We start from the raw sequence: 21,863 nt of genomic DNA on the forward strand, positions 1-21,863 counted from the left end.
CATACAACAGTTTTTTTTTTTTTTTGTCATTTCAGGACATATTTGATATGTCATATGTTTGATTTCCAATTCTTCTATTTTCTTTATTTTATTCATTCTAATTTCAGACCCTTTTTTTTTGCCAAGTAATCAACAATTTTAGGAGAGATTTTACCTCTAAACTCTACTCATGACTCCACCTCTTCCCATAAGCCCAATGTGACACAGTGGCAGGGTGAGGCTCTGGGTGCACTGCTGGGGCTCGACCGCTACAGAGGACAAGGAGGCCAAGGCCGGAGTGGAGAGAGGTATCTTCTGTCAGCAGCTATGGACTACCAACAGAAACTGGCAGAAAAACTTACCATCCTCATTGAAAGAGGGAATGGTGTGCTGTTACGCATGAACTACATTAAAAAGGTGAGGGTGAATGGGTATTTATAGATTCGTGGAAGAGAGACACGAAATAAGGAACTTGATTTTTGCCTCGCTGATGTTTTCAGCGGTTGTTTCAGCATACAGCTCAGTACGGCTTGATTGTACAAATTACAAACTTCTTTTCTATCTACAATACAAAGAATAATTATTGTATAAAGGCAACACATGAAAAGCTCTTTTCTGTACTACAAAACAGTACCAGAGCACTACGCAATTGGATAAAAAACCAAAAATGTTGTTCAACAGTGAGCAAGTTCTCAGGTGCTGCGCCTATAACTTAAATAATCAGATGATGTGATTTTCACAAGGACTAGTGTTTGTATAAAAGCGTTTTGTGCTTAGTAGTGGCAGTATAAGGAGCACTGTCTTTCAACTGCAACTCAGTATTTAGAGGAAATGGAAACAGGAAGTCTGTCTGTGTTGTCAATCATCTAAAATGTCTGTTGTTCTGAACAGAAAACACAGAGAACAAAATATATGAACAAATACAATGCGGTGAAAAAACGTAATGACAGGATCAGTCTAATTATTTAAACTATCGTAGACTGAAGGTGTGCTTGCTCATTCTGACATCTCAGGCATTTCTGCATGTGGAAAAACAGGAAGTGACACTTCATGTGGAGAAATAAATATGCCAAACAAACCTTTTCTGTAAATGTGAGCAGGTATAGTGATGCGCTGTTCTGGCCAAGATATGAAAAATTATATTCAGAGGCATTCGAAGCCTCATCCAGTCAAGATTAGCTAAGAATGTAATTTATTTCTTTATTTGTACTGTTCACGCATAGGAGCTGCTATTCAGTCTCATAGTGCCAGGCTCTGAACAGCCCGATGGGAGCAGTTTGATCTTACATATGTTGCTAAAGGTCCCCTTGAGGGTGGACGTTGAAGGAGTTTGCAAGAACGGCATTAGTAATCCTGTCTGCGTGTTCCCAAACAACCTGAGCTTTCAGAGACTTTCTGCTGACAAACTCTTACTGCAGGGAACGAAATTGGTCAGACATGCTGCTGGGAAGGTCACAGTGTGATGTCCAAAGTCGTCTCGTGACACCTTGATATCATTTCTCTACCTCTTTCACAGACCTGCACAGACTCCAAGCAGCGGCCGTCCATCCTGGCAGATAAAGCCATGGAGCCTGCTGTTAAGTACATCAACAAGAAATTCCCCAACATTGACTTCAGAGGAAACATCGTAAGCCTTTTTTTTTCCCCTCCACCTTAAACATGATCTTATACTGTAAGTTTTCTGACATATTTTAGATCCTAGATCTTAGAATACTAATAAAAGATGAGTGTGAGTGTTGCCCAGCTACATTTACTTTGACACAATGGAAATTTTCAATGAAAATGAATATTTTTCCATGAACTGTCATCATTACTGTGTATTGCAGCAAAATCTGACGGCCATCCAGCGCCAGAAATCTCAAGTGTTGTCTGCCACATCAAGCTACTATGACTCTTTCCTGGACGTCATAGAATTCAGGGTGATTAGATATCTTTATCTGTTTTCTTTTCTTTTTTTTTTTTTTTGCTGAGTTGTTCCTTCTTTGTTTTTTCTTTCTTGCTCCTTCCTACGTTTTGCATACAGTACACTGTAATATATATATATATATATATATATATATATATATATTTATTTATTTTTTTTTAAGAAACTCATTAACATGAACCCAACTATTCAAACAATGAAAAGCAACAACACATCATTCTTTAAGCATGATAGCACAAGCATGGTGGCTGCATTACACAAAGAGAGTTTTCTTGCTTTATTTCCTTCTGCACATTTCTTATTTCATTCAGAATTTTGGCTTGCAGATTACATTTACAAATAGAGCGTTTTATTCTGATATAGGATAATAATTTGATTCTCTTCCAAATATCAGTTTGTTACACCCGCCGTACATTTGCATATTTCTATGATTGAGGTTGCAGCTGGGCCAAGGCATCATCTGCTTTTCTAGAACTCAGAATAACTTAATCATAATGTTACATGGAATATGCAGATGTCAAGTAATTATATGGCTTCAGAAATGCATCTGAAAATCATAATGTGTTAGAAAAACACATTTGAGGCTTAATATGATTGAAATGCTGCCGTCTGTATTTGTCATTATAGCCTTCTCTTTTCCTTTTTCAGGACCACGTTTATGAACTGCTGAACACCATAGATGCCTGCCAGTGCTTCTTTGACATTGTAAGCGTTTGCCACATTGCTTATAAGAGGAAGAGCTGAATTTACACACTGCATGTTTGCATAATTTGACAAGCTCTTGCTCTTGTCTTTTTGTCCATTCTGTTCCTAGTGTGGTGTTTACTCTAATGGTGGCTGCTACATACTGCATACTGCCTTCTCGAGTTCTGTCCCACAGCTTTTTTTTTTTTTTTATTTACTATCATAGTAATAGTGGCAATGGGTTGCCTTGTGCACTACATATATCCTCCCGCGTGTTTCACTGATCTCTGTCCTCGATGGGCTGAGCTTCACAGTGAATGGAGAGAATTTTAATCAGCTCTCTTGCTTGGATTTATTTGAGGAGCATCTCTACACAGAAAGACCTCTTAGGCCAAACACAAAGGAAGATCGCTTCTGATCTAACACATTTCTCACTGTACAAGATTGCAATTATTTAGCATCTAACCTAATTTTTTTATTCAACAACAAACCTCTCTGTTTTACATTCGCCATTCAAATTAAAAACATCCCAGTCAAATTTGATTTAAAGCAGAAAAGCAATGAAGCAATATTCATCCTATGTCTCTTTCCTTCAAACCGACTGGCTCCATTTGCAATATCTAGTGTGACTGTATCTACATTATGTCCTCATGACACTTGTATAGATTTAAGGGATGAGCGTTTACTACACCAGACCGCACCTGACTTTCATTTTGATTTCAGGCAATCAACTTTGACTTCACCAAGAGCTACTTGGATCTGATCATCATCTACATCTCAGTTATCATAACGCTCTCTCGCATTGACGACAAAAAAGCCCTGATGGGCATGTTCAACTGCGCTCATGAGATGACCAACGGAGCCAGGTAGGGAGAAACAGAATTTCATAATGAAAGCAGAGAAACAAAGGAGGTAAAAAAAAACCTCCCTCCATTTAGCATTCAGTCAAGGCAGTGCCTGAACGTACGTTTCCTGCCTATGACAATAACCCTAACCCTAACCCTCATATGCTTTGATTTTATGCCAATTTTCAAAGCATCAACATAAATTTTCTTCTGATCCGCATAAGTAATTGGTACATTAAAAAGCTCATACTTTACCTTTTTTCTATCCTCACATTTTGCCTGACATTCATTCATACAATCCATAAACACAGGGTGCTCATCTTAGTTTGCGATGCGAGCAGGAAGCAAACACAAACATGACACATCACACAGGCACAGCTAACTCTTTGAGAACAACCGGTCTCAAAGAAATACAGATGAATATGATTTCTGAAATTCAAAGGTTTTAGTTAACTTTAGCTTCAGTGGTGTTGTTACAATGTTGTTATAATCTTTTCTTGCTTCTCCTTTCTACATTTTTTAAACTGTAAACACTAATTAAACCTGCAGCGATCCCTCCTATCCACGACTCGGCCAGATGGTTTTGGAGTATGAGCACCCTTGGAAGAAGCTCACTGAGGAGTTTGGCCCTCACACGAGGGTAAGTGCAGCATCTCACCGTGTGCATGTGCAAAGGTGGACAAGCTGTTGCGTGTGCCTTCCAGTAGCTGTGTCATAAAACAAACTATTCTTTGTCCTTGTTTGTTCGTTTTATCCAAAATTTGAGCCAGTCTCTGTTGAACACTTTTTCAGCTGTTTCCTCCTTCCTCCATCTCTTTGTGTGTTAAAATCTCCACACTCGCTGTTTTCTTAAATCTGTCTCGTAGACTGTGACCTCAGCGTTGTTGTCGCTGAAGATGGTCTACCCTCGCAGGAACTTGCCAGCTGAGCAGTGGCGGAGCGCCCAGCTCCTGAGCCTGCTCAGTACTCCAGGGGCCATGTTGGAGCCCACCGCCTGTGACACTGTGAGTCCTGCCTCCTGTACTTATCTCTGACAGAGGGAAGAGGAAGAGGGTAATGTCTGAAATCTAAACTATGGTTTTCCCCAGTGAACTGGGACAAACAGACATAGCCAAAGGATGCAATAACAGTATAAATATAGTCTTTAAGCTGCAGTCCCTTTGATATTACCTCTGTGTCGCTTTACCCCCCCAGTCCCACTATGGGACTATCGTTTAAAAACAATTTGTCTTACTCTCTGCTAACCTCTCTACCACTAGTCCCTGAACTTATTTTAACTCCCCCCCTTTTTGCACAGCCCAGATCTCATCATCCTGCTCTTTTCAAACATGGCCAATAATGTAATACCATGATCCCTCTTGCCCAGAAACTAACCTCCAGGGTGCCATTGTCATTACGGAAAGATCCAATATCTTAAAGCCAAAGAGACTCACTCATTCAAAGTCTAAAGAGGATACTGTGAGCTGTGATACAGAGATATATTTTTCTAAGTTAAAATATATTTTTTTAAGGATAACCATCACCATTTCAAGATGGTTGCAATGTTAAATGTTAAACTTACATGCAGAACGATATGATGACTAACATATAGTTTGCTGATTTTGCTTTTACATTTGTAAATGTGTCTGCAGTGCCAAGTAATAAGCTTGCTATCCACTACAGATGGCATGCGAATACCTGCCGATGGAGGTGATGGAGCGTTGGATTATTAGTAAGTCCTTCTCCTTATTGATGCCCTATCTGGTAAGAATATGTTGTTGAATACACGCATTTACACAATATAGTTAATATTATTAGTTATGGTTTCAATATCAGATTCAGCGAGGTCAGAATAAGTGATCTCTGTTGATCAAGAGCTCACGCAGGTAATTAGTGTCATCAGAATGAAAAAGCAAGTCTTACTGATTTCATCACACATAGCAGCAGAAATAGTCTGATCGGATCATGAGTTTTGCGGATTCTCCTTCTTGTAGTCGGCTTCCTCTTGTGCCACAGTAGCCTGAATAACAACCAGGCCTCTCAGGAGCTGTGGAAGATGGCTCTGCGGAGTGGCCTCTACGTCACCCTTGCCAGGGACGAAGTCCTCAACATACACAAAGTCTCTGAGGACCTCTTTGACGGCATCAAAGGGTACGGAAATACATGCTTTTTGGCATTCCACTCATCAAAGGCATGCAAATTTTAAAATATCCCACTGAAACCTGAGTGTTTATTTAGTATGCATGCTGATGGAACTTATTGGCCATGTCGACTGTACACTGATTATTGTAATGTGGTTTAGCAACCGAGGGATGACAAACAAGTGTCCATGAATGATTCTCACAGGTCACAAGTTAAGCATAATTAAATGAAATCACGAAGAAAGATAAAGATGCATGCTCTTAGGATGATATAGCCGAGGTGACACTCAAGTTTACTGCCCTTGATTGCTGATTTAGAGAAAATAATAAGTGTATTTTTACAAAATGTCTCTCCCTACAAAGCTAACCATGCAACTGAAGCTATAATTTCACATTACTTCTTGACTACTTCAGTAACATATAATCAGGAGAAGACAGGGAAGACATGGGTCTATAGTATACAAGTTAAAGAGAAAAACTAAGTGAAATTATTAAGGGTGTGCTAAAAAACAAAAATCATTTCATATAAGAATTGCGATTCTCATCTGCTACGATTAAGAATCGATTTAAAACATCCCAAAATAGATTAAAAAAAATAAATAAAACAAATCCTCAGGCTGTCTGCCTTGTTTTTTTTTTTTTTTTTTTTTTTTCCCCGCCCCAAGTTTTTCTAGGGAGATATCAGGTCACCAGGTGCATTTACATCAATTAACCTAGACATGTTCAGGTGCCCACACTGGGAAGTGAACCACGGCCACTCCGCTCAAGTCACCACATTCATTCAATCATTCATTCATTTATCCATGGGTAGGGGGCCTGCATTATTAGTGACCCCTCTCTGAGCATTTTCCCAACAGTTACATTCCTTTTTATACCAGGGGAAACAAAAAAAAAAGTTTATGTAAAATGTCGGCCTGAGGATGTCATGAGGATCCTTTGCACACCTACAGATTGTAGCAGAAATCATTATGAATCAATGGGTTTTGAATCGAATCGAATCGTGAGATAGTAAAAGATTCCCACCCCTAGAAATTATACAAAAATTGGTAATTACAGAAGGTTTACTGATTTACAGGCATTTCAGAGGATAAATGCTCAGACTACTAAGTCTACTAAGACAAATATGACAGATTTTTGCTCACTATCAGTATTGCTTGACCACAGCAATTAATTTAAAACCAGCTTTTATTTATTGTTCACCTTATTTTTTATTTTACTTTATTTTTTCCAGATATGGCAAACGAGTGGCAGACATCAAGGAATGCCGTGAATACGTTATAGCCAACTGGTGAGCTTGGCAGGAAACTAATCTTTGTTTTTAATCCTTGTTTGCCATACATATTCATTATTTACTGAGCATGCGTGTTCATTTGCTCTCTTCATAACAACAGCGGGGCTTTGCACAGAGAAAGGAGGCACTTTCTGAGAGGAGCATTAAAAGAATTATTTAATGTGCTGGAGGATGAACCTGGACTTCTGGGACCAAAGGTAGGAGCCCGGTAATGAGCAGAAGAGTTGTGCCTGAGGAATTCAAATGAGGCACTGCTTCAGGTTATAACTCTGCTGTCTTTGATCTAAATCCAACTTACATTTTACACTCTGGGGAATAGATTCCTTTGAATGATTCTGCATTTTACAGTAATCATGACCTTTTACTAACTTTAGCTTATACTTTTTCCGAAATGCTCCTCTTTTGTCTCTGATCCATGTTCCAATTCGATCCCCAAGGCCCTGTTTGTCTTCATGGCTCTGTCGTTTTCCCGTGACGAGGTCCTGTGGCTGGTCAGACACTCTGAGAATATGCCAAAAATAAAGACGCCCGAGGACTATGTTGACAAGTAGGTCATAGGTGCAGCGGAAGACCACCATGGACTGGACTGGAAAGATCATGTTTGTGTTCTCAAATCTGGTACCCAGTCACTCAGAGACCATCCAACAGTGGAGAGAATGACATCACACTGTGAAAATCTTTTGTATTCACTTGGTATTCATTCATGCATTCTTAATCCTAAATCCTAAATCCTAAAAAAGAAACTGTGGTGTCATTTCAGAAGTTCCTTTTCCTTAAGAACATTAGTGGCGCAGCTGTGTTTATACTAGTTTTTTTGTTTTTAGTAGTTCATTTATCCTCAACTGTTGGCGTTTTGTTTTATTTTTTTTTCCAGTCAGATGGCAGAGTTGCTGTTCTACATGGAGAAACTAAAAGCTCTCATGAAAAAGCACAACAAAGTAATACAGCGATACCATCTTCAGTACCTGTCACAGTTTGATGCTTTGGTTCTCAATGACACTATACAGGTAGTGGCAGTTTGTGTGTGCGTCGTTATCAAATGAAAGAAAGAACGATATATCAAATATCGCCTGTTTTTTTCTTTTTTTTTTTTTTTTTTTACATCAAACTGTGTCTCCTCTGCAGAACATGCATGTGTGTCCTGAAGAGGAATCTGTCCTGATGAGTTCATTTGTTTCAACTTTGTCTGCTCTCTCAGTCAAACAAGGTATTTAAAACTAAATTACCTTTTGGAAAAAAGCCTAACCCTAACCCTAACCCGAAAAAAACATACACTGAAATCTAGAAATAATTCATTGCATTTGTCTGTACAGTGGACAACAAAGAAGAGTTTGATTTCAGGCCGGTGAGACTCGACTGGCTGAGATTACAGGTAAACAGGTTTAATCCATTGCCTTTAATCTTACCTGGAGTGTAACAATTTTGTTTAATCAAGTATGATACTTATAAATATTTTGTTTATTTTGCTCCAAAGCATAACAAATTTACTTTAAGGCACTTTACATATAAAGCAAGCCTAGATCAAACTCTTTCTATCACTCGTTCTATATCAACATAAATTCCTCTGCCTCCTTTGTTGTAGGCCTACACAAGTGTGAACAAGGCTCCTCTTCCGATAAAGGACTACCCCGACTTAGCAAAAGTGATGAACCTCATCCAATTTCACACCAGAATGGTGGACAGTGTGGAAGAACTTGTGCAGGAGACATCTGACGTGTCCATACTTGGGTCAGCCTCATTACGTCGTGTCTCGTCTTATCTCGCCTTTTCATGTCCTGTCTCATACCCTCTCCTCTCATCTGACTGGCAAAATAAATCTCAACAGTTTTAACCGTTTTTGTTTTCCAGCTTCTACCCACGCGTCTTTGAGAAGATGTTTAACCAGAGCAGTGAGGAGATGACCATGAAGCGCTACCTCATGTCCTTCCCTGCTGCCTGTGCCCACTTTAAACATTGTGGACACCCGCTCTGCCCAGAAGAGGTCAGTGTTCAGTCGTCTGTCTTCTAACCTGTTTCACATCGGCTGCACTCGACAGTAACTGCACACTCACATATGCTGCTATTTGTCTTTGCTACTAGATAGAGGCAATGGAGAAGAGGACTCTGCGCCTGTGTGTGTCCTTCCTGGAGCAGATTGCCAAGCAAACCAGTAATGTTGTGTTAGAGATATGTGCTGAGCAGTGCAACCTCAACGACCAGGTGAAATCTGAATCCTTTTCAGATTTAGGAAAAAAAAAAAAAAAAAAAAATCAAATTACTTTGTGCAGATTGATTCTGCCAAACTCCGTATCAGAATGCAATTATTCTAGTCGCACCTTCCATCAGTGGATGTAGCTGGAGGCAGAGGACAGACCGGAGGATTTGAATAAGATGATAAGACAGGCCTATAACTGTGGAGGTGATTAATGTGGTGCTGTTCCTCTAATCTCTTGAGGAAAATATGAGAAAAGTGTTTACATTTTGACTGTGTTCCTGCCATGTGAACACAAAACTTCCATGTTTATCTTTGAGCATGTTCCTCAATATTTGCTTAACTAAATTCCCCTTCTCTCTCTCTCTCTTTCCCCCTCTTCTCTCTTTCACTTCATCCATCTTTTTCCACTTGATAACCCCTTAGCTGTTGCCTAAGCACTGTGCTGAGACCATCAGTGCAGCCCGCCATAGAAAGCAAAAGAAGCCTGTGCCAAAGAAAGGAGAGGTCCAGAAAGAGAAACCGGGTGCTGAAAGCTTGAGGAAAGACCGGAGTGTCGTCACTAAGTCAGCTTTTTCACTTAATTTCCTCGATTGTCACCATCTGTTCTTATCTCACTGTGTCTTACTCTTTATTTATTTATTTTGTTGGCAGAAGAGTTTGCAATAGAGACATCTCAGTTTTCTGGTGTGTGCAGCATCATCACCAGTTAAAGAACAGTTAAATAATGCCTGGGTTTGATACCGCTTGTGTAAGAGTCAGGGTTAAGTTTTTTGCTGTTGGGCGAACCATTCTACTCTCAGCTGCATTGAGCTGATCTAGACTGAAATCATTTCCTCCGACCCTTGACATATCTCTTTCCTGGCAAGACTACAATGTAGACGCTCTGGCCAATAGGCACTGATTGGTTTTTGAACTTCATTACTCTTAAAGTAAATGTGCTGGTACTGAATCAAGATGGTGTTCCAAGAAGTGGAACACACTTACCATTATTTGGTAATATCCTGTAAATAGCTACAGCATGAAAATTTCTCAGTTAAATCTGAAGTAATTCCGTCTGCCTCACTCCTCTCAGCTTTCCTCCCACTATGTGTCATCTTGGCCGGGGGGGGGGGGGGGGGGGGGGGGGGGGGGGGGGGGTTTACAACTTTCAAATGTGTTTATTGCCTTATTTGTCTGGGAGGAGCACATCTATACCACCGTCATTGTCAAAATATTTGTCCTAAGGACCTGCAACCCCAACACACACACACACACACACACCTCACCTCGCTCTCTCCGTCTCTCTCTCTGTCCTCTAGTGTTGACAAGATGCATCTGATGCTGACAGAGCTTTGCTCCACCTACAGTCTCTGCACTGACTTTACTGTCTTTGACCACATCGTCGTCCCTGCTGAGTTCCTCCTCTCTCATCTGGAGACACGCCTCACAGAGTATGATGACTTTGGGGGGGGGGGGGGGGGGGGGTCATTATATTTGTCCAAACAAATGTTGAGGATCTAATGAGTCATAGTGCTGTATAAAAGATCCCCAAGGTAACAGTTGTGCTATTTCTTTTTTTAGTCTTCCAGATATTTTTTTTGTCCTCCTGACAATCATGGAATAATTTGGATCTTATTTCCTCCAATGATACTTCCTTTACTCACTACTTCTTCTATGCCAGGCAGTTTTTGCCCAGTTAAAAATCAGAGAAGAGATCCATCATGTCACTCACTTGCTCTGTATCATCTCAGTTCTAACTGTTATTTAGATTAGGGCTTGGTAACAGGGCAACCTTATGTTTCTGTATATACGCTCTGCTTAGTCTCCTCTTAGTTGATGATTACCTCCCCTGTCACCCTAAAATTAGTACCCTTGAGTACCAGCATGCCTGTAGCGATCGGTCTTTCCATAGCTCAAAATTATAAATACAGTCCAGTCAAGGAGGGAGGACCTGGCAAAAAATAAATAAAACTGCAGTGAACCCCCTGGAGCGGGGAACGTGCTGATCCAATAAGAGTTATGCCATGTCACCATGGCTCGTTTAACCTGTTTCAAGGTCCCATCTGTCCAACCCCGATTCTCTAGCCTGGTAAGAAGTGATGCTGAGTGCACATGTTTCCCCAGAATCATCGTGAGAATGGCTAATTACAACCAGACCACCCAGGAGATAGCCCGTCCCTCAGACCTCCTGGCAGGGATAAGAGTCTATACAGCCACCCTCCACAGCCTCTCCAGCTACATCAGCGTGGACGTCACCCGGCTGGTGAGGAGCGTCCTGCTGCAGCAAACACAGCCGGTGGACTCACAGGGAGGGCAGACTATTACCACCCTCTACACAAACTGGTTTGTGTGACATATCTTTTGTGTGCTATTCACTGACACCGATAGAATACACAGAAATTTATAGGAAGTGAAAATACACATGCGGCGTAGTCAGGAGTGCAAAATACAAGGTGTTGGTTTCTTTCTGTTCATTCACCTTCACACATCAACTTTCTGGGAGGGCTGAAGAATTTGTGCATTTTGTTTCCCCCTCAGGTTCCTAGAAAGTCTCTTGCGTCAGGCCAGCAACTCCCTCATTGTCCACTGTCCCACAATGCTTTGCTTCGTCAACCAGACTACTGACAACGAACAGGCTTTCAGAGCAGAAGAGTTCTCAGACGTGTCAGGTCAGACCCAGATCTTAATGGCAGTAACTGCATCCGCACAATTCTGTGCGTTTTATCGATGTTGATATCTGTATGCATACTGTTGTCTTATCAAAATTTGAAGTGCAAAAATCGAAACATTTTTATGCAACCACCCATTTCTTTACAAACAAAGCAATGACATGTGAGAGAAGATTAATACAAAGTCAGAGTTGCTCTGATGATGTCTTAATAAATATAGGTCTTTAGTGATGCTCATGTGTGACATTCAAAAGCAACACACACATAACTCGGTGCTTTTTATGCTTTTAATATTCTATGTTTGCTACTGTAGTTTCTGCACGTCACAAGGACTTCTAGACACAAGTAACGCAAACACGTTTGTTCTATGAGAGACTTTCCATGACAGGTGTCAAAAGGAGCTGGTGAGAGAGAACCTCTTTCCTTTTCTTTACTTTTTAAAGACACGTTTTCACACTTGACAGGTTCAAGAAGTTCCCCTGTCCTCTCAGATTAAATGAGCAGACCCTAGATCCAAAAAATTGCTCACTCATTTTTGAAAAGGCAAAACTTGCAGATCTTGTTTGCTCCTGTGACACCACATTGCAGTGGGAGCGATATTACTCAAGAGGATGTGGTGCTTGTTATTGTGGTGGTGTGTTGTGTTCTCTCTCACATTGCCTGTCATGCAGTTTATTCTGACGCTGCCTGGTTAATGTAAACTTCACTGTTGCTTGTCCTCTCCTCCGCTCTTTTGTACGTGCAGCATAGCTATTCCAGCATCCCCCTTTTCTCCTCCCCAGAGCCTCCACGTTGCAGTGTAGGAGCAGCGCACCTCCTCATGACTGTATCACGCATCAAGGCTGTTTTCACTCCACCACAGAACTCGGCTTACGCACACACACACACACACACACACACGCACAGCAAACCTTGAGCATTATGCAAACACCTACGCTCAGAGATGCATTCATGAGACATGGTGCCTGGAGACCGCTGCACTTCATCATCATCGTAGTCTATATTTACTCCTCAGTGAAGTATATTCCCGCCTCATTGCGACTCCACTTGCTGTTCATTTACCACCGCCAATATTAACCACACACACCACTATCCATCCATAATCTGACAGAGCTGTTGAGCTGAGTGAAAGGTCCGACCGCTGCAGATCGCTCTCTCCAGTTGATTCAGCGCACTCACAAATCAAATGTAATCTTAGCCTTTTATGTTTCTGTTATCAATTCAGACAAAAAAAGAAAGGGTACATCTCTTGCCAAGCCTCATTGTCTTTGTTTTATGTTTGGCTTCTTGAAATGTCAATGTCAACTGAAGCTCTGTTGATCCTTCACTTTCCTTCAAACATGATTTTTTTTTTATTATTCATGTAACCCCTTAAACAGAGCTACGGGCCCTGGCAGAACTAATTGGTCCATATGGCCTGAAGTTTCTCAGTGAGAACCTGATGTGGCATATCACCTCTCAAGTCACTGAGCTGAAGGTAAAGTATGATGATCCTTTGAAGACTACAGATTTTATTCAATGGCCTGCTGAGTTATGTGCTGAATAATGCTGGGGAGAACAAACAACCTCCGTAAATCTCAAATGGGGATGTGGGCAAGTATTATTACAAAAAAAAAAAAAGTTTTAGCTGAGGTGACCGGGGGCTTTTTTTTTTTATTTTTCAACAGTTACTCCTTTAGTTGCTATACTAGTCCAGGAGAACAAAGGGTGTGGGGATGATTTCTGGCAAATCAAAAAGCTATTTTAGTTGGCTTTATATATAAATATCTGAGCCATGTATTGAAAAAAAATGTGTAATTACTGCCCTTACAAAGCAATCATCACAGAGCAATGGTAACGCATCAGAGATGACATTTATCTTGTTAGACTTATGCATCTCTTAAAACTGTAGCTCCTCATGTATAGGTAATCATTTAGTGCTGCCTCGCTGTGTCAGGCTCTCCACCTGATCGATTTGAGGAGTCGTACTGCTGCTGCTGCTCTGACAGAGCTATGGACTCTTTGAACGCAGGTTTATCTTTTGCTTTGAATTCTCGTCCCTTCTATCAGAAACTGGTGATTGAGAACATGGACATCCTGGTACAGATGAGGAACAACTTTGATAAGGCCGAGGAAATGACCCTTCTTAAAAAGAGGCTAACAGGTGAGAAGTGGAAAGTGGGGAACAGCTGAGGAGAAGAAGAAGTGGCGAAAGAGGTGGACAGTCGATAGGGAATAGATTAAAAGTGTAGGATGAAAGGAGGTCGTGCGAAAGGTACAAAGTGGAGGAACGTGAATGTGATGACAGAGAAGATGATCAATAACAAGAGTAAAACTAAATATAACTACAGATGAATCACTGAGCAGGAACATTATAATATCTCGATTGACTCACATTCACAAACGCCTGAGGAACGTGTTCTTTGTTCACTGTAGTTCTGAAAAGCTTTCAGTATGGAGATAAGCAATGAGTTATTCTATCTTTCAGGGCAATCTGAGGCACTGAATAAATGGAGAAAAGGGTTGATGTAATGGTCCAACGTCATGTTTACATTTAGATTATAAATGCCTCGATTATGAAGCTTCAAGCCCTGATCTGTTTCGTGCGCACTTGTAGGCGCAGAGAACGTCCTGAAGAGGATGACCATCATCGGAGTGATCCTGTCCTTCAAATCAATGGCAGAGGACTGTCTGCAAGATGTAATGCCTAACAATATTTCATGTTACAGTCATGAGCGGATGATAAACTTCTGATGAGGCTGTGATAAATGTAGATACAGGGGGCGAAGAGAGCTGTTATCAACACATCAGAAAGTTTTTAAAGGTCCTTTATAAAGTTGGAAATATTGGATTAATGGCAAAAAAATGGAATTCAATATTTACACACTGTGTCCTTGAGCTTTCGACTGTATCTAGTTGTATTCATCGGCTCTGCTTTCACACACAGTGTTGTGCCCGTTCCTCACTTCCTCACAAATGTCACAGAGTAAAAGTGAAGTCGTTTCCTATTCTTTTGCTAATATTCTTCAACTAGATTGGTTGCAAATTATATCGTATGAACTTGAGTTCACCGTTACCCAAGAATTCAATAAACAATAATTAAATGAATTTTTTTTCCAGTTGCACCTCAAAGTTTACAAAAAATAAAACAATTAAATAAAACATCAGTTATAGTTAACTTGATGCTATCTTGTGATTATAGAAACTGACTGAAATGATTGACTGCTTCATATACGAGGAACTTTCTTTTATCATATGAGTAATTGCAGAATTTCTTATCTAATCTCATATTCTAGATCCTGCATAAGCATTGCCCGTACCTGATGGGCCCCATCAAGTGCCTCAACAATATCATTTCCCCTGAAACCGACATCAAGGTAAAACATGGATTTTACCTTAATTTTAGAGCTTCATTCTAATGAAAGCCATCCACATGTTGAGCTGAAACAGAGAAACAAAGTGCGCAAATCGGGTTTTCATTGTGCATGAATTATCACAGCAGAGTTTATTTTCACTGGTTCGACTTGTGGGAGAATTTAGGTTCCAGGGATATTTCTGTAATGACATTTATCCAAATGTGTATTTACATTTTATACAGTGAGTAGGTGACTGGCTGACATCAGAGGTTGAGAAAGCAGAGTATACTTCAGCACAATATGAGACTGAATATAAATTATCAAAAAAAAAAAAAAAAAATAGACATCGGGCAAAAGTAGAATTCAGCTGAAGAGTTGCTCAGAACCATTTCAGTATTCCTTCGTAGCCTACCAACCAAATTAAATTCCTTATCTCCCTCCGGAGCAATTTCTGCAACTGTGGCTCATGAACTGCCTCTCCCTTTACTTACGTCTGGTCTCTGAGTGAGGCATAACAGCCGTGCCACAGCCCGGGCCAGGATAACCCCAAAGACGTCAGCAGCCCACTCATGCCTCCGTGAGAGAGACTGGTCTGTGCTGCAGCTTTGCACTCAAAACCACATCAATGGAAACATTCTGCCCAGACAAGCCAGCCATCTATGCACCCAGAAATAGGGCAAGGTCAAAACCTGTGTCAGGACAAAGACACCCACTGCAGATTTAGTGTTGCTCCTCTGAGAATATACGATATGTCACTTCGGTTGCTCCTGAGTAAAACACAAATCTCATATCCGCTTGATATTGTCAGCGCAACAAAATGATTAACATGTAAATGGTGCATCAAATTGAATCCATGAAACCACGGTGGTGAGCCTGTAAATGACTCAGATTGCACAACCAAACCAAAAAAAAAAAAAAAAAAAAAAAATCTTGTTCAAGTTTCTAAAAGATGCCAGTTATTTCATGCTCTATTGTGAGAAAATGTGCACGGCATGCAGTGTTACATAAGTAAGCATTTGACTGAGTGGTACTTCAGTCGTTTTCATGTCATGCTGTCTTACTTGTATCCTTCACTACATTACAGAGGGAAATTTAATTTCTCTCAGTTGTGAGTAAGATGTAGTTTGTTTATTTCTTATAGAGTATTTGCATTTTTTGGGTAGATCAATCAACTTTTTATTTACCCCATAATATGATGGATAAGACAGAAAATTACTTCTAACTGGGTGTTGAGTTTAAAACTTTCACAGTCCAAACAGCGCAGAGTTCGAATGGAAATGCTGAACAAGCTTATGCAGAATCTAAAAATGTAAAACAAGATCTTTTTTTTTTTTTTAATCACTATGAAAAGGTTAAATTGCACTTGTTCTGTCAGTATTAAGTACCTCTTTGGCACAGAAGCTTTTAACTTTTATCTACTGGCATTGCAGGTGACTCTGCGTGCTTTCGAGTTGATGTCTGCTGCTGGCCTGCCCTGTGATATCAATCCTGCCCTGGTCGCGGCTATTAGCAGCATGCACACAGGTAACATTAAAACCATTAGTGCCGTTCCTAACACCTTTGCGAGCTTAATGAGAGCGTGGTCTTTAATCTTCTTATCTTTGGATTTTGTGCAGACAACACATCCATCGAAGAAGAGTACAAGCTGTCCTGTTTGCTGCTGGTCTACATCGCCGTGTCCCTGCCCACCCTGGCCCTGGACAGCAACTCATGCTACAACAGAGAACACGGAGGTGCATATGCGATCATTCATCTTCATCTAAAACAAACTGCCTGACAGTAATTGAGCTCCGGACAGTCCTCCACCGTTGACTAACCACTGCTTCTTTCAGCCATTACTTACCAGCTGCTGACAGTGATAACAATGGTACTCCACCCTGAAACACTATGCTTATTAGCATCTCTGTGTATCATACTTTCCAGTCTGACTGACGTGGTCCGCGGCAAAGTATGTTGGTTAATGAGAAACACATTTCTGTTGCGAGACTTTTGTTTACAGATAACTTCAGCTGACGTGCATCGATACAGTTACTCTTGGCATGTGGCCCTGCTGACCCTGACTCCTGGGCTCCGGGCCCTGGACTGCAACATTAAGAGCGGCAAATAGCAGAGATTTCTATCGAAGCTCAGGGTGGCGTTTGCCTCAGATTATTTTCTTTGTCTCTATTTTCCATTGGCATGCTTGAAAAAGATTTAGCCTGTGAGCCTGAGGAAATATGTTCAGCATGCTTCCTTTTAAGTGTTCTGGATCACTGAGTAAATCTCTCTGATTGTTGCACCGCGAAAACATCCTCTCCGGTTAAAGTCGCCGGATGTGCTATTCCATTCAGCCTATTTCTAAGTGATGGATTTTGTATCTTTATCTTCTCAGGCCACAACAACAACACCCACTGCCTAGCTACAGCTATCAACCAGCTGGCTGCTGCCATGTTCACTGTCCAGAAGAAGAACATTGAGCAGCACCTCAAAGAGTTTCTCTTGGTGAGTGGCGAATATTTAAATGCAAAATAAATGGCATAATAAATCAAGTGCTTTATATTCCATTGTTTATACTACAGCTCTTCATGCATCCAAATATTATTGAAGTCCCTCATAGACCTATACTCCTGGAGACGTGTAGATATTAAAGGTTTCTCAGAAGGCCGGTGATTTTCTTCATCATGACAAAGAATTTCAGCAACACCATTTTGGGATAAAGTTTCTTGGGCACATTTTTTTTCCCCTCAAGGTCATGTCCAACAGCCTAAAAGAAAAAAGGAAAAGTTGTTTGGTCGGAGTGTTTTGACTCTTGTGTCATTCCACAGATGGCCTCCTCCACTCTGCTTCAGCTGGGACAAAATGTAGAGAGAGTGGAAGTCAAGAACCGAGAATCCATCTACCTGCTTCTACACATGGTAGGTTTGCCGGTACAATATTAATCAAGTCTATTCCAATTTACACTAAGACATAAATGGGTTTATAATTTGACTGGTGGAAAAGTCTTGGACTCAGTAATTGAGTTTCTTTTTTTCTTTTCTTTACAATGAACAGTAAAGCCATCAGGGACTTCTCTTACGGCTTACGTCTTATCTCTAGAGCACTAATAAATGAGCGCTTAAAACTTAAGTAATTAGCTATGACATTTAAAGCATTTATAGCAAGTTTTCATATTTTAAAGTGGTGCTAACATTTAAAATTGATGGAGAGGCACTTTTTATCAGCAACACAAATGAAAACTAGCAGGCTTCCGTCTGTCATTTCTAAAAACTACAGTGCGCAGGCTGTTTCAGGAAATTTGTTTACAATGCTAAAAACAGTAATTCCCAGTGCCTAGTTCTTTTGGGCTCAGGGCGGACAAGTTTTGGATCTTTTAATGGGATACTAAATAATAGGACAATTAAATTATTGCGTTGTAACATTTTGATTCATTTAGATCGTGGAGAAGTCTCCTTTCTTGAGCCAGGACATGCTGGAGAGCTGCTTCCCATACGTTCTGCCCCGAAACGCCTACAGGGAGGTGTACAGGTCCTTCATTGTCACTCTGGGCTGAAGACTCTGTTGAACTGTTTAATTTAACTTGTATTTATCTAACTAGGTGTTTTAATTTCCATGTGTGGTTTCTTTGCCCAACCACAGCCTGTACCCTAGCCAATATTTATCACTGTTATTCCTGAAAATATTTCAAGGCAGTCAACCATTTGATGTTACCACGTTGTTCATCATCCTAAAAAAAAAAAACAAACCAAAAAAAAAATTTCCTTTTTCTTTTTTTCAGTCCCTATCTGTCTATTATGATGCAGATTTATGACTACTGCAATATTTCCACTGTCAGCTTGAACCCTTTGCGTCTAACCTCTTGTTCAGTATTTTACATCAGCTCCAGGTACAGTAAATGCCATGTCAGTGAGGAAAAATGCCTTCAAGTACATTTAGATTGAATCCACATCTCTTCAGATTTTCGAAAGTTTATCAAACTAATTGTTTGCGTGCAAAATTATTTTCCACAAATAAAGATGATAATTGCAAGCTGTTTGTTTTCTCTCGTCTATATTCAACATGTGCTGCACAGCTATTTCCAGTTAGTTCTCCACCCTCGCTATTCTCCCAGCCTTCCTCCCTAGGTCAGAGGTTTGTCTTTCTCGTAGCTCATGTGCATTTTAAATAATGCACTCCAGTTTTACAGCATAGAAATAGCTTGTTGCTAATTTTTGCTTGGCGTGGAGTGATTTTTATTTTACAACCAGCGCAGTTCCTCCCTTCTTCCTTTGCTCTTTCTTTTGTCCCCTCCCCTCTGGTTCCTTGCTGTATCTGTGTGGTTGCTACACTGGAGATATGGATACTCACATCAGTTTGTGAACAGCATGTGTATGTGTGCGTGAGCGTGTATGTATGTGTGTGTAATTTATATTTGTGGTTTTCAAGGCTGGGGGAGCCACCCTTGTCACAAGGGCAGGAGCGGTTCAATTCCCACTACAGGCAACACTGGTGTGAATGCACAGTTGAACCTTCATGAATAAACAGAAGGTCCTAAAAGCGGCATTTTTTCAAGTCACACACTTTGTGCCAAACCTGAAGGTTTAAATTAAACAGTATAAGTGGGTGGGTTTATGACTAATAAAGCAGAAATATAAAATGGAGAAAATAAAGAAATGATTGAAAAAAGAAAATAAAAAAAAATCCTGATGTATCAGGTGTTTTTCAAAGGAAACATTACAATGAAAAAAAAAAAAAAATTCTTGTATTGATACTAAGGTAATAATTCTGTGGCAATATTCATCTCTTCTGCCAGTGAAGGCTTTGCATGCAAATAAAGTGTTCCCTGCAGCTCCACTGTTTCTCCTGTTCCAAGACTCTGAGGACAGTTAATGGTGGAAACTCTGGTCCTGATATGGAGACTCTCTGCTGATTGTGTTTGTGATGCACAGCCAATCCTGCTGAGTTGTGGAACTCGAAAGATTATACACACACACACACACACACACACACACACACACACACACACACACACACATATACACACATATTTTAGACACTGCAACTACAGCGTACATAAACAGAGAAAAGGACTAGATGCATCTGTGAGAGTAAACAGAGCAGCATAGATTAAATATAGCAGCTGAACACACGCATTCAAACAGAAGACAATCAGTCACACATTCTGGATTTTATGGCAAAACACAGAGGCATAAGTTAATTCCTGTCTCTCCGACCAACACACGTGGTCTGGAGCCGCGGGAGAGCCAGAGGTCATGACATCAACTTGGAAGATACACAGAGCAGATGATAGACATCTCAGTTCTGTGACATGGAGATCCACACAGGAATGGTGAGACACCACTTCAATGTTTTATTCCTCTAATTCAAAAACCTTTGCATGCATGCCTATATCGGCCAATCCCTGGGTGGTGACAGGCCACAAGTTAAGAGGGATTGTTTTTAAAGTCAGCAGTGTGACTGTATTTTTACACAGTTTCTGTTAGTCATCATTAATATGTCTAACACTACACAGCAGTATCAGTGAATCCGATATATTGCTTTAATGGTAAGAGCTGTTAATAGTATTAATGAAGCTGATGTTTGACACGGACAACGTTCGCACTGTCATCGTGGAGCAGAGTTACACTTCCTAAGAGATGAAGCTGATGGAACTATTTGCAGTTGTGAATTAAATGTAATTTCAAAACGCTGAACTTTAGACGTGCTGAAATTCAAGGGATTTACAGTTTCATTTGGATTCATCCACTTGATACCATCACTGTTAAAAGTTGATAATATCTCACCTATGTCCAAACCGGTGGAGCATGTGATGAATCAAGGACGGCTAGTAATACAATGTGATTTTTAAGTGAACGCATTCTTGTCAGTCTGAATGATTCAAACGCAACACATTGTTGAATGTCCACAAAGATTGTTTTTCTTTTTTTTTTTTTTTTAGGATCTCTAACAATGACCACTCACGGTTAGGAAGCGTCGATTATACTCTCTGAGGGAGAATTTTTCTTAAGTTTGTAGCGCCATAAATAACATCCCATCACCCTCGCTGTTTCAGAGTGGAAGAAGAAAACTCTCTGACACAATACACCCAAAAATTGTTGGCATGGCTTCACACCACAAGAGGTAGTGCTAAGTGGGAAAACATGATTTTTGTGATTTGGATTCGCTGGTCGCAAATGAAACCCAGATGGCTGATTGGGTGTGAGGTTCATCTCACAGACAACAGAGACGACAGTGAGAGATGTTAAACTTTTGACCATTGTGTTGATTTGGGTGGCACTACAGTTAAAAAAAAAAAAAAAAAAAACTGTCCCCTGTGTCCCTCAGAACCATCAGTTTCTTGAACATCTCGTTCCCATGCAGGGCCACAAACATTTTGATGTGATTCATGGTGCCACTAAGTCAGAGTTCTCTCTCTGAAGTGTAGAGTCTGAGAGTAATAATTGGCTCAGGTCAGTGGGTGGACGGAGAAGGATCAGAGGGTGTATGTTTGTCATCATCTGAGAGAGACTTGGAGGATGACCGACGCATTGGGTGGGGGGGCGTAAGGCTCTAGTTTAGAGTGTAAAGCAGAAGCCTGGCAAGCACACAAAAGAGAAATCAGTTAGGAGCCTTTAAATAACCACCACTGAATGACTCAGTCCTTCTGTTGTATCTAATTGCCATTTTTAATTACCATCACAGTATAAATGACTGCAGGTCTATTTTCTGGCATTTCCGCTTAGCTCACAACATTTCTCGGCGTTTCTCTTGGTGGGAGAATGGCAACCTAATGTGATACACGAGAAGGAGAATCATATGCCGTAATATTGCTTCTCTTCATCTTCGCAGTACGTCGTGCCATGTCAAAGAGCATGGGAGCATGAGAGA

The 21,863-nt window shown here is 40.6% G+C and overlaps 1 protein-coding gene across 1 annotated transcript; it reads left to right on the forward strand.

Annotated features, from left to right (window-relative positions):
- Positions 1 to 214: 214 nt before the first annotated feature.
- On the forward strand, positions 215 to 18,753 carry nckap1l (NCK associated protein 1 like). The gene is made up of 31 exons (XM_029502084.1): positions 215 to 396; positions 1,496 to 1,606; positions 1,806 to 1,898; positions 2,552 to 2,608; positions 3,311 to 3,453; positions 3,982 to 4,072; positions 4,299 to 4,436; positions 5,095 to 5,143; positions 5,406 to 5,562; positions 6,784 to 6,840; positions 6,944 to 7,040; positions 7,281 to 7,390; positions 7,718 to 7,850; positions 7,969 to 8,050; positions 8,157 to 8,215; positions 8,426 to 8,571; positions 8,692 to 8,824; positions 8,923 to 9,042; positions 9,461 to 9,600; positions 10,336 to 10,467; positions 11,141 to 11,359; positions 11,555 to 11,685; positions 13,065 to 13,162; positions 13,735 to 13,828; positions 14,282 to 14,364; positions 14,961 to 15,041; positions 16,451 to 16,544; positions 16,637 to 16,753; positions 17,392 to 17,501; positions 17,825 to 17,914; positions 18,433 to 18,753. The coding sequence occupies exons 1-31, from the start codon at positions 307 to 309 to the stop codon at positions 18,547 to 18,549; spliced, it is 3,372 nt and encodes a 1,123-aa protein (XP_029357944.1). The 5' UTR covers positions 215 to 306; the 3' UTR covers positions 18,550 to 18,753.
- Positions 18,754 to 21,863: the final 3,110 nt, after the last annotated feature.

This window comes from Echeneis naucrates, chromosome 5 (genome assembly GCF_900963305.1).
Source record: "Echeneis naucrates chromosome 5, fEcheNa1.1, whole genome shotgun sequence".
Classification (NCBI taxonomy): domain Eukaryota; kingdom Metazoa; phylum Chordata; class Actinopteri; order Carangiformes; family Echeneidae; genus Echeneis; species Echeneis naucrates.

What these genes read in the sequence shown, in the direction of transcription:
- nckap1l (XM_029502084.1), top strand. Translation starts at nt 307, where the DNA reads ATGGACTACCAACAGAAACTGGCAGAAAAACTTACCATCCTCATTGAA. An exon ending in TTGACTTCAGAGGAAACATC is followed by an intron (nt 1,607 to 1,805) that starts GTAAGCCTTTTT and finishes TGTGTATTGCAG; the next exon opens with CAAAATCTGACGGCCATCCA. An exon ending in ACCTCAAAGAGTTTCTCTTG is followed by an intron (nt 17,502 to 17,824) that starts GTGAGTGGCGAA and finishes GTCATTCCACAG; the next exon opens with ATGGCCTCCTCCACTCTGCT.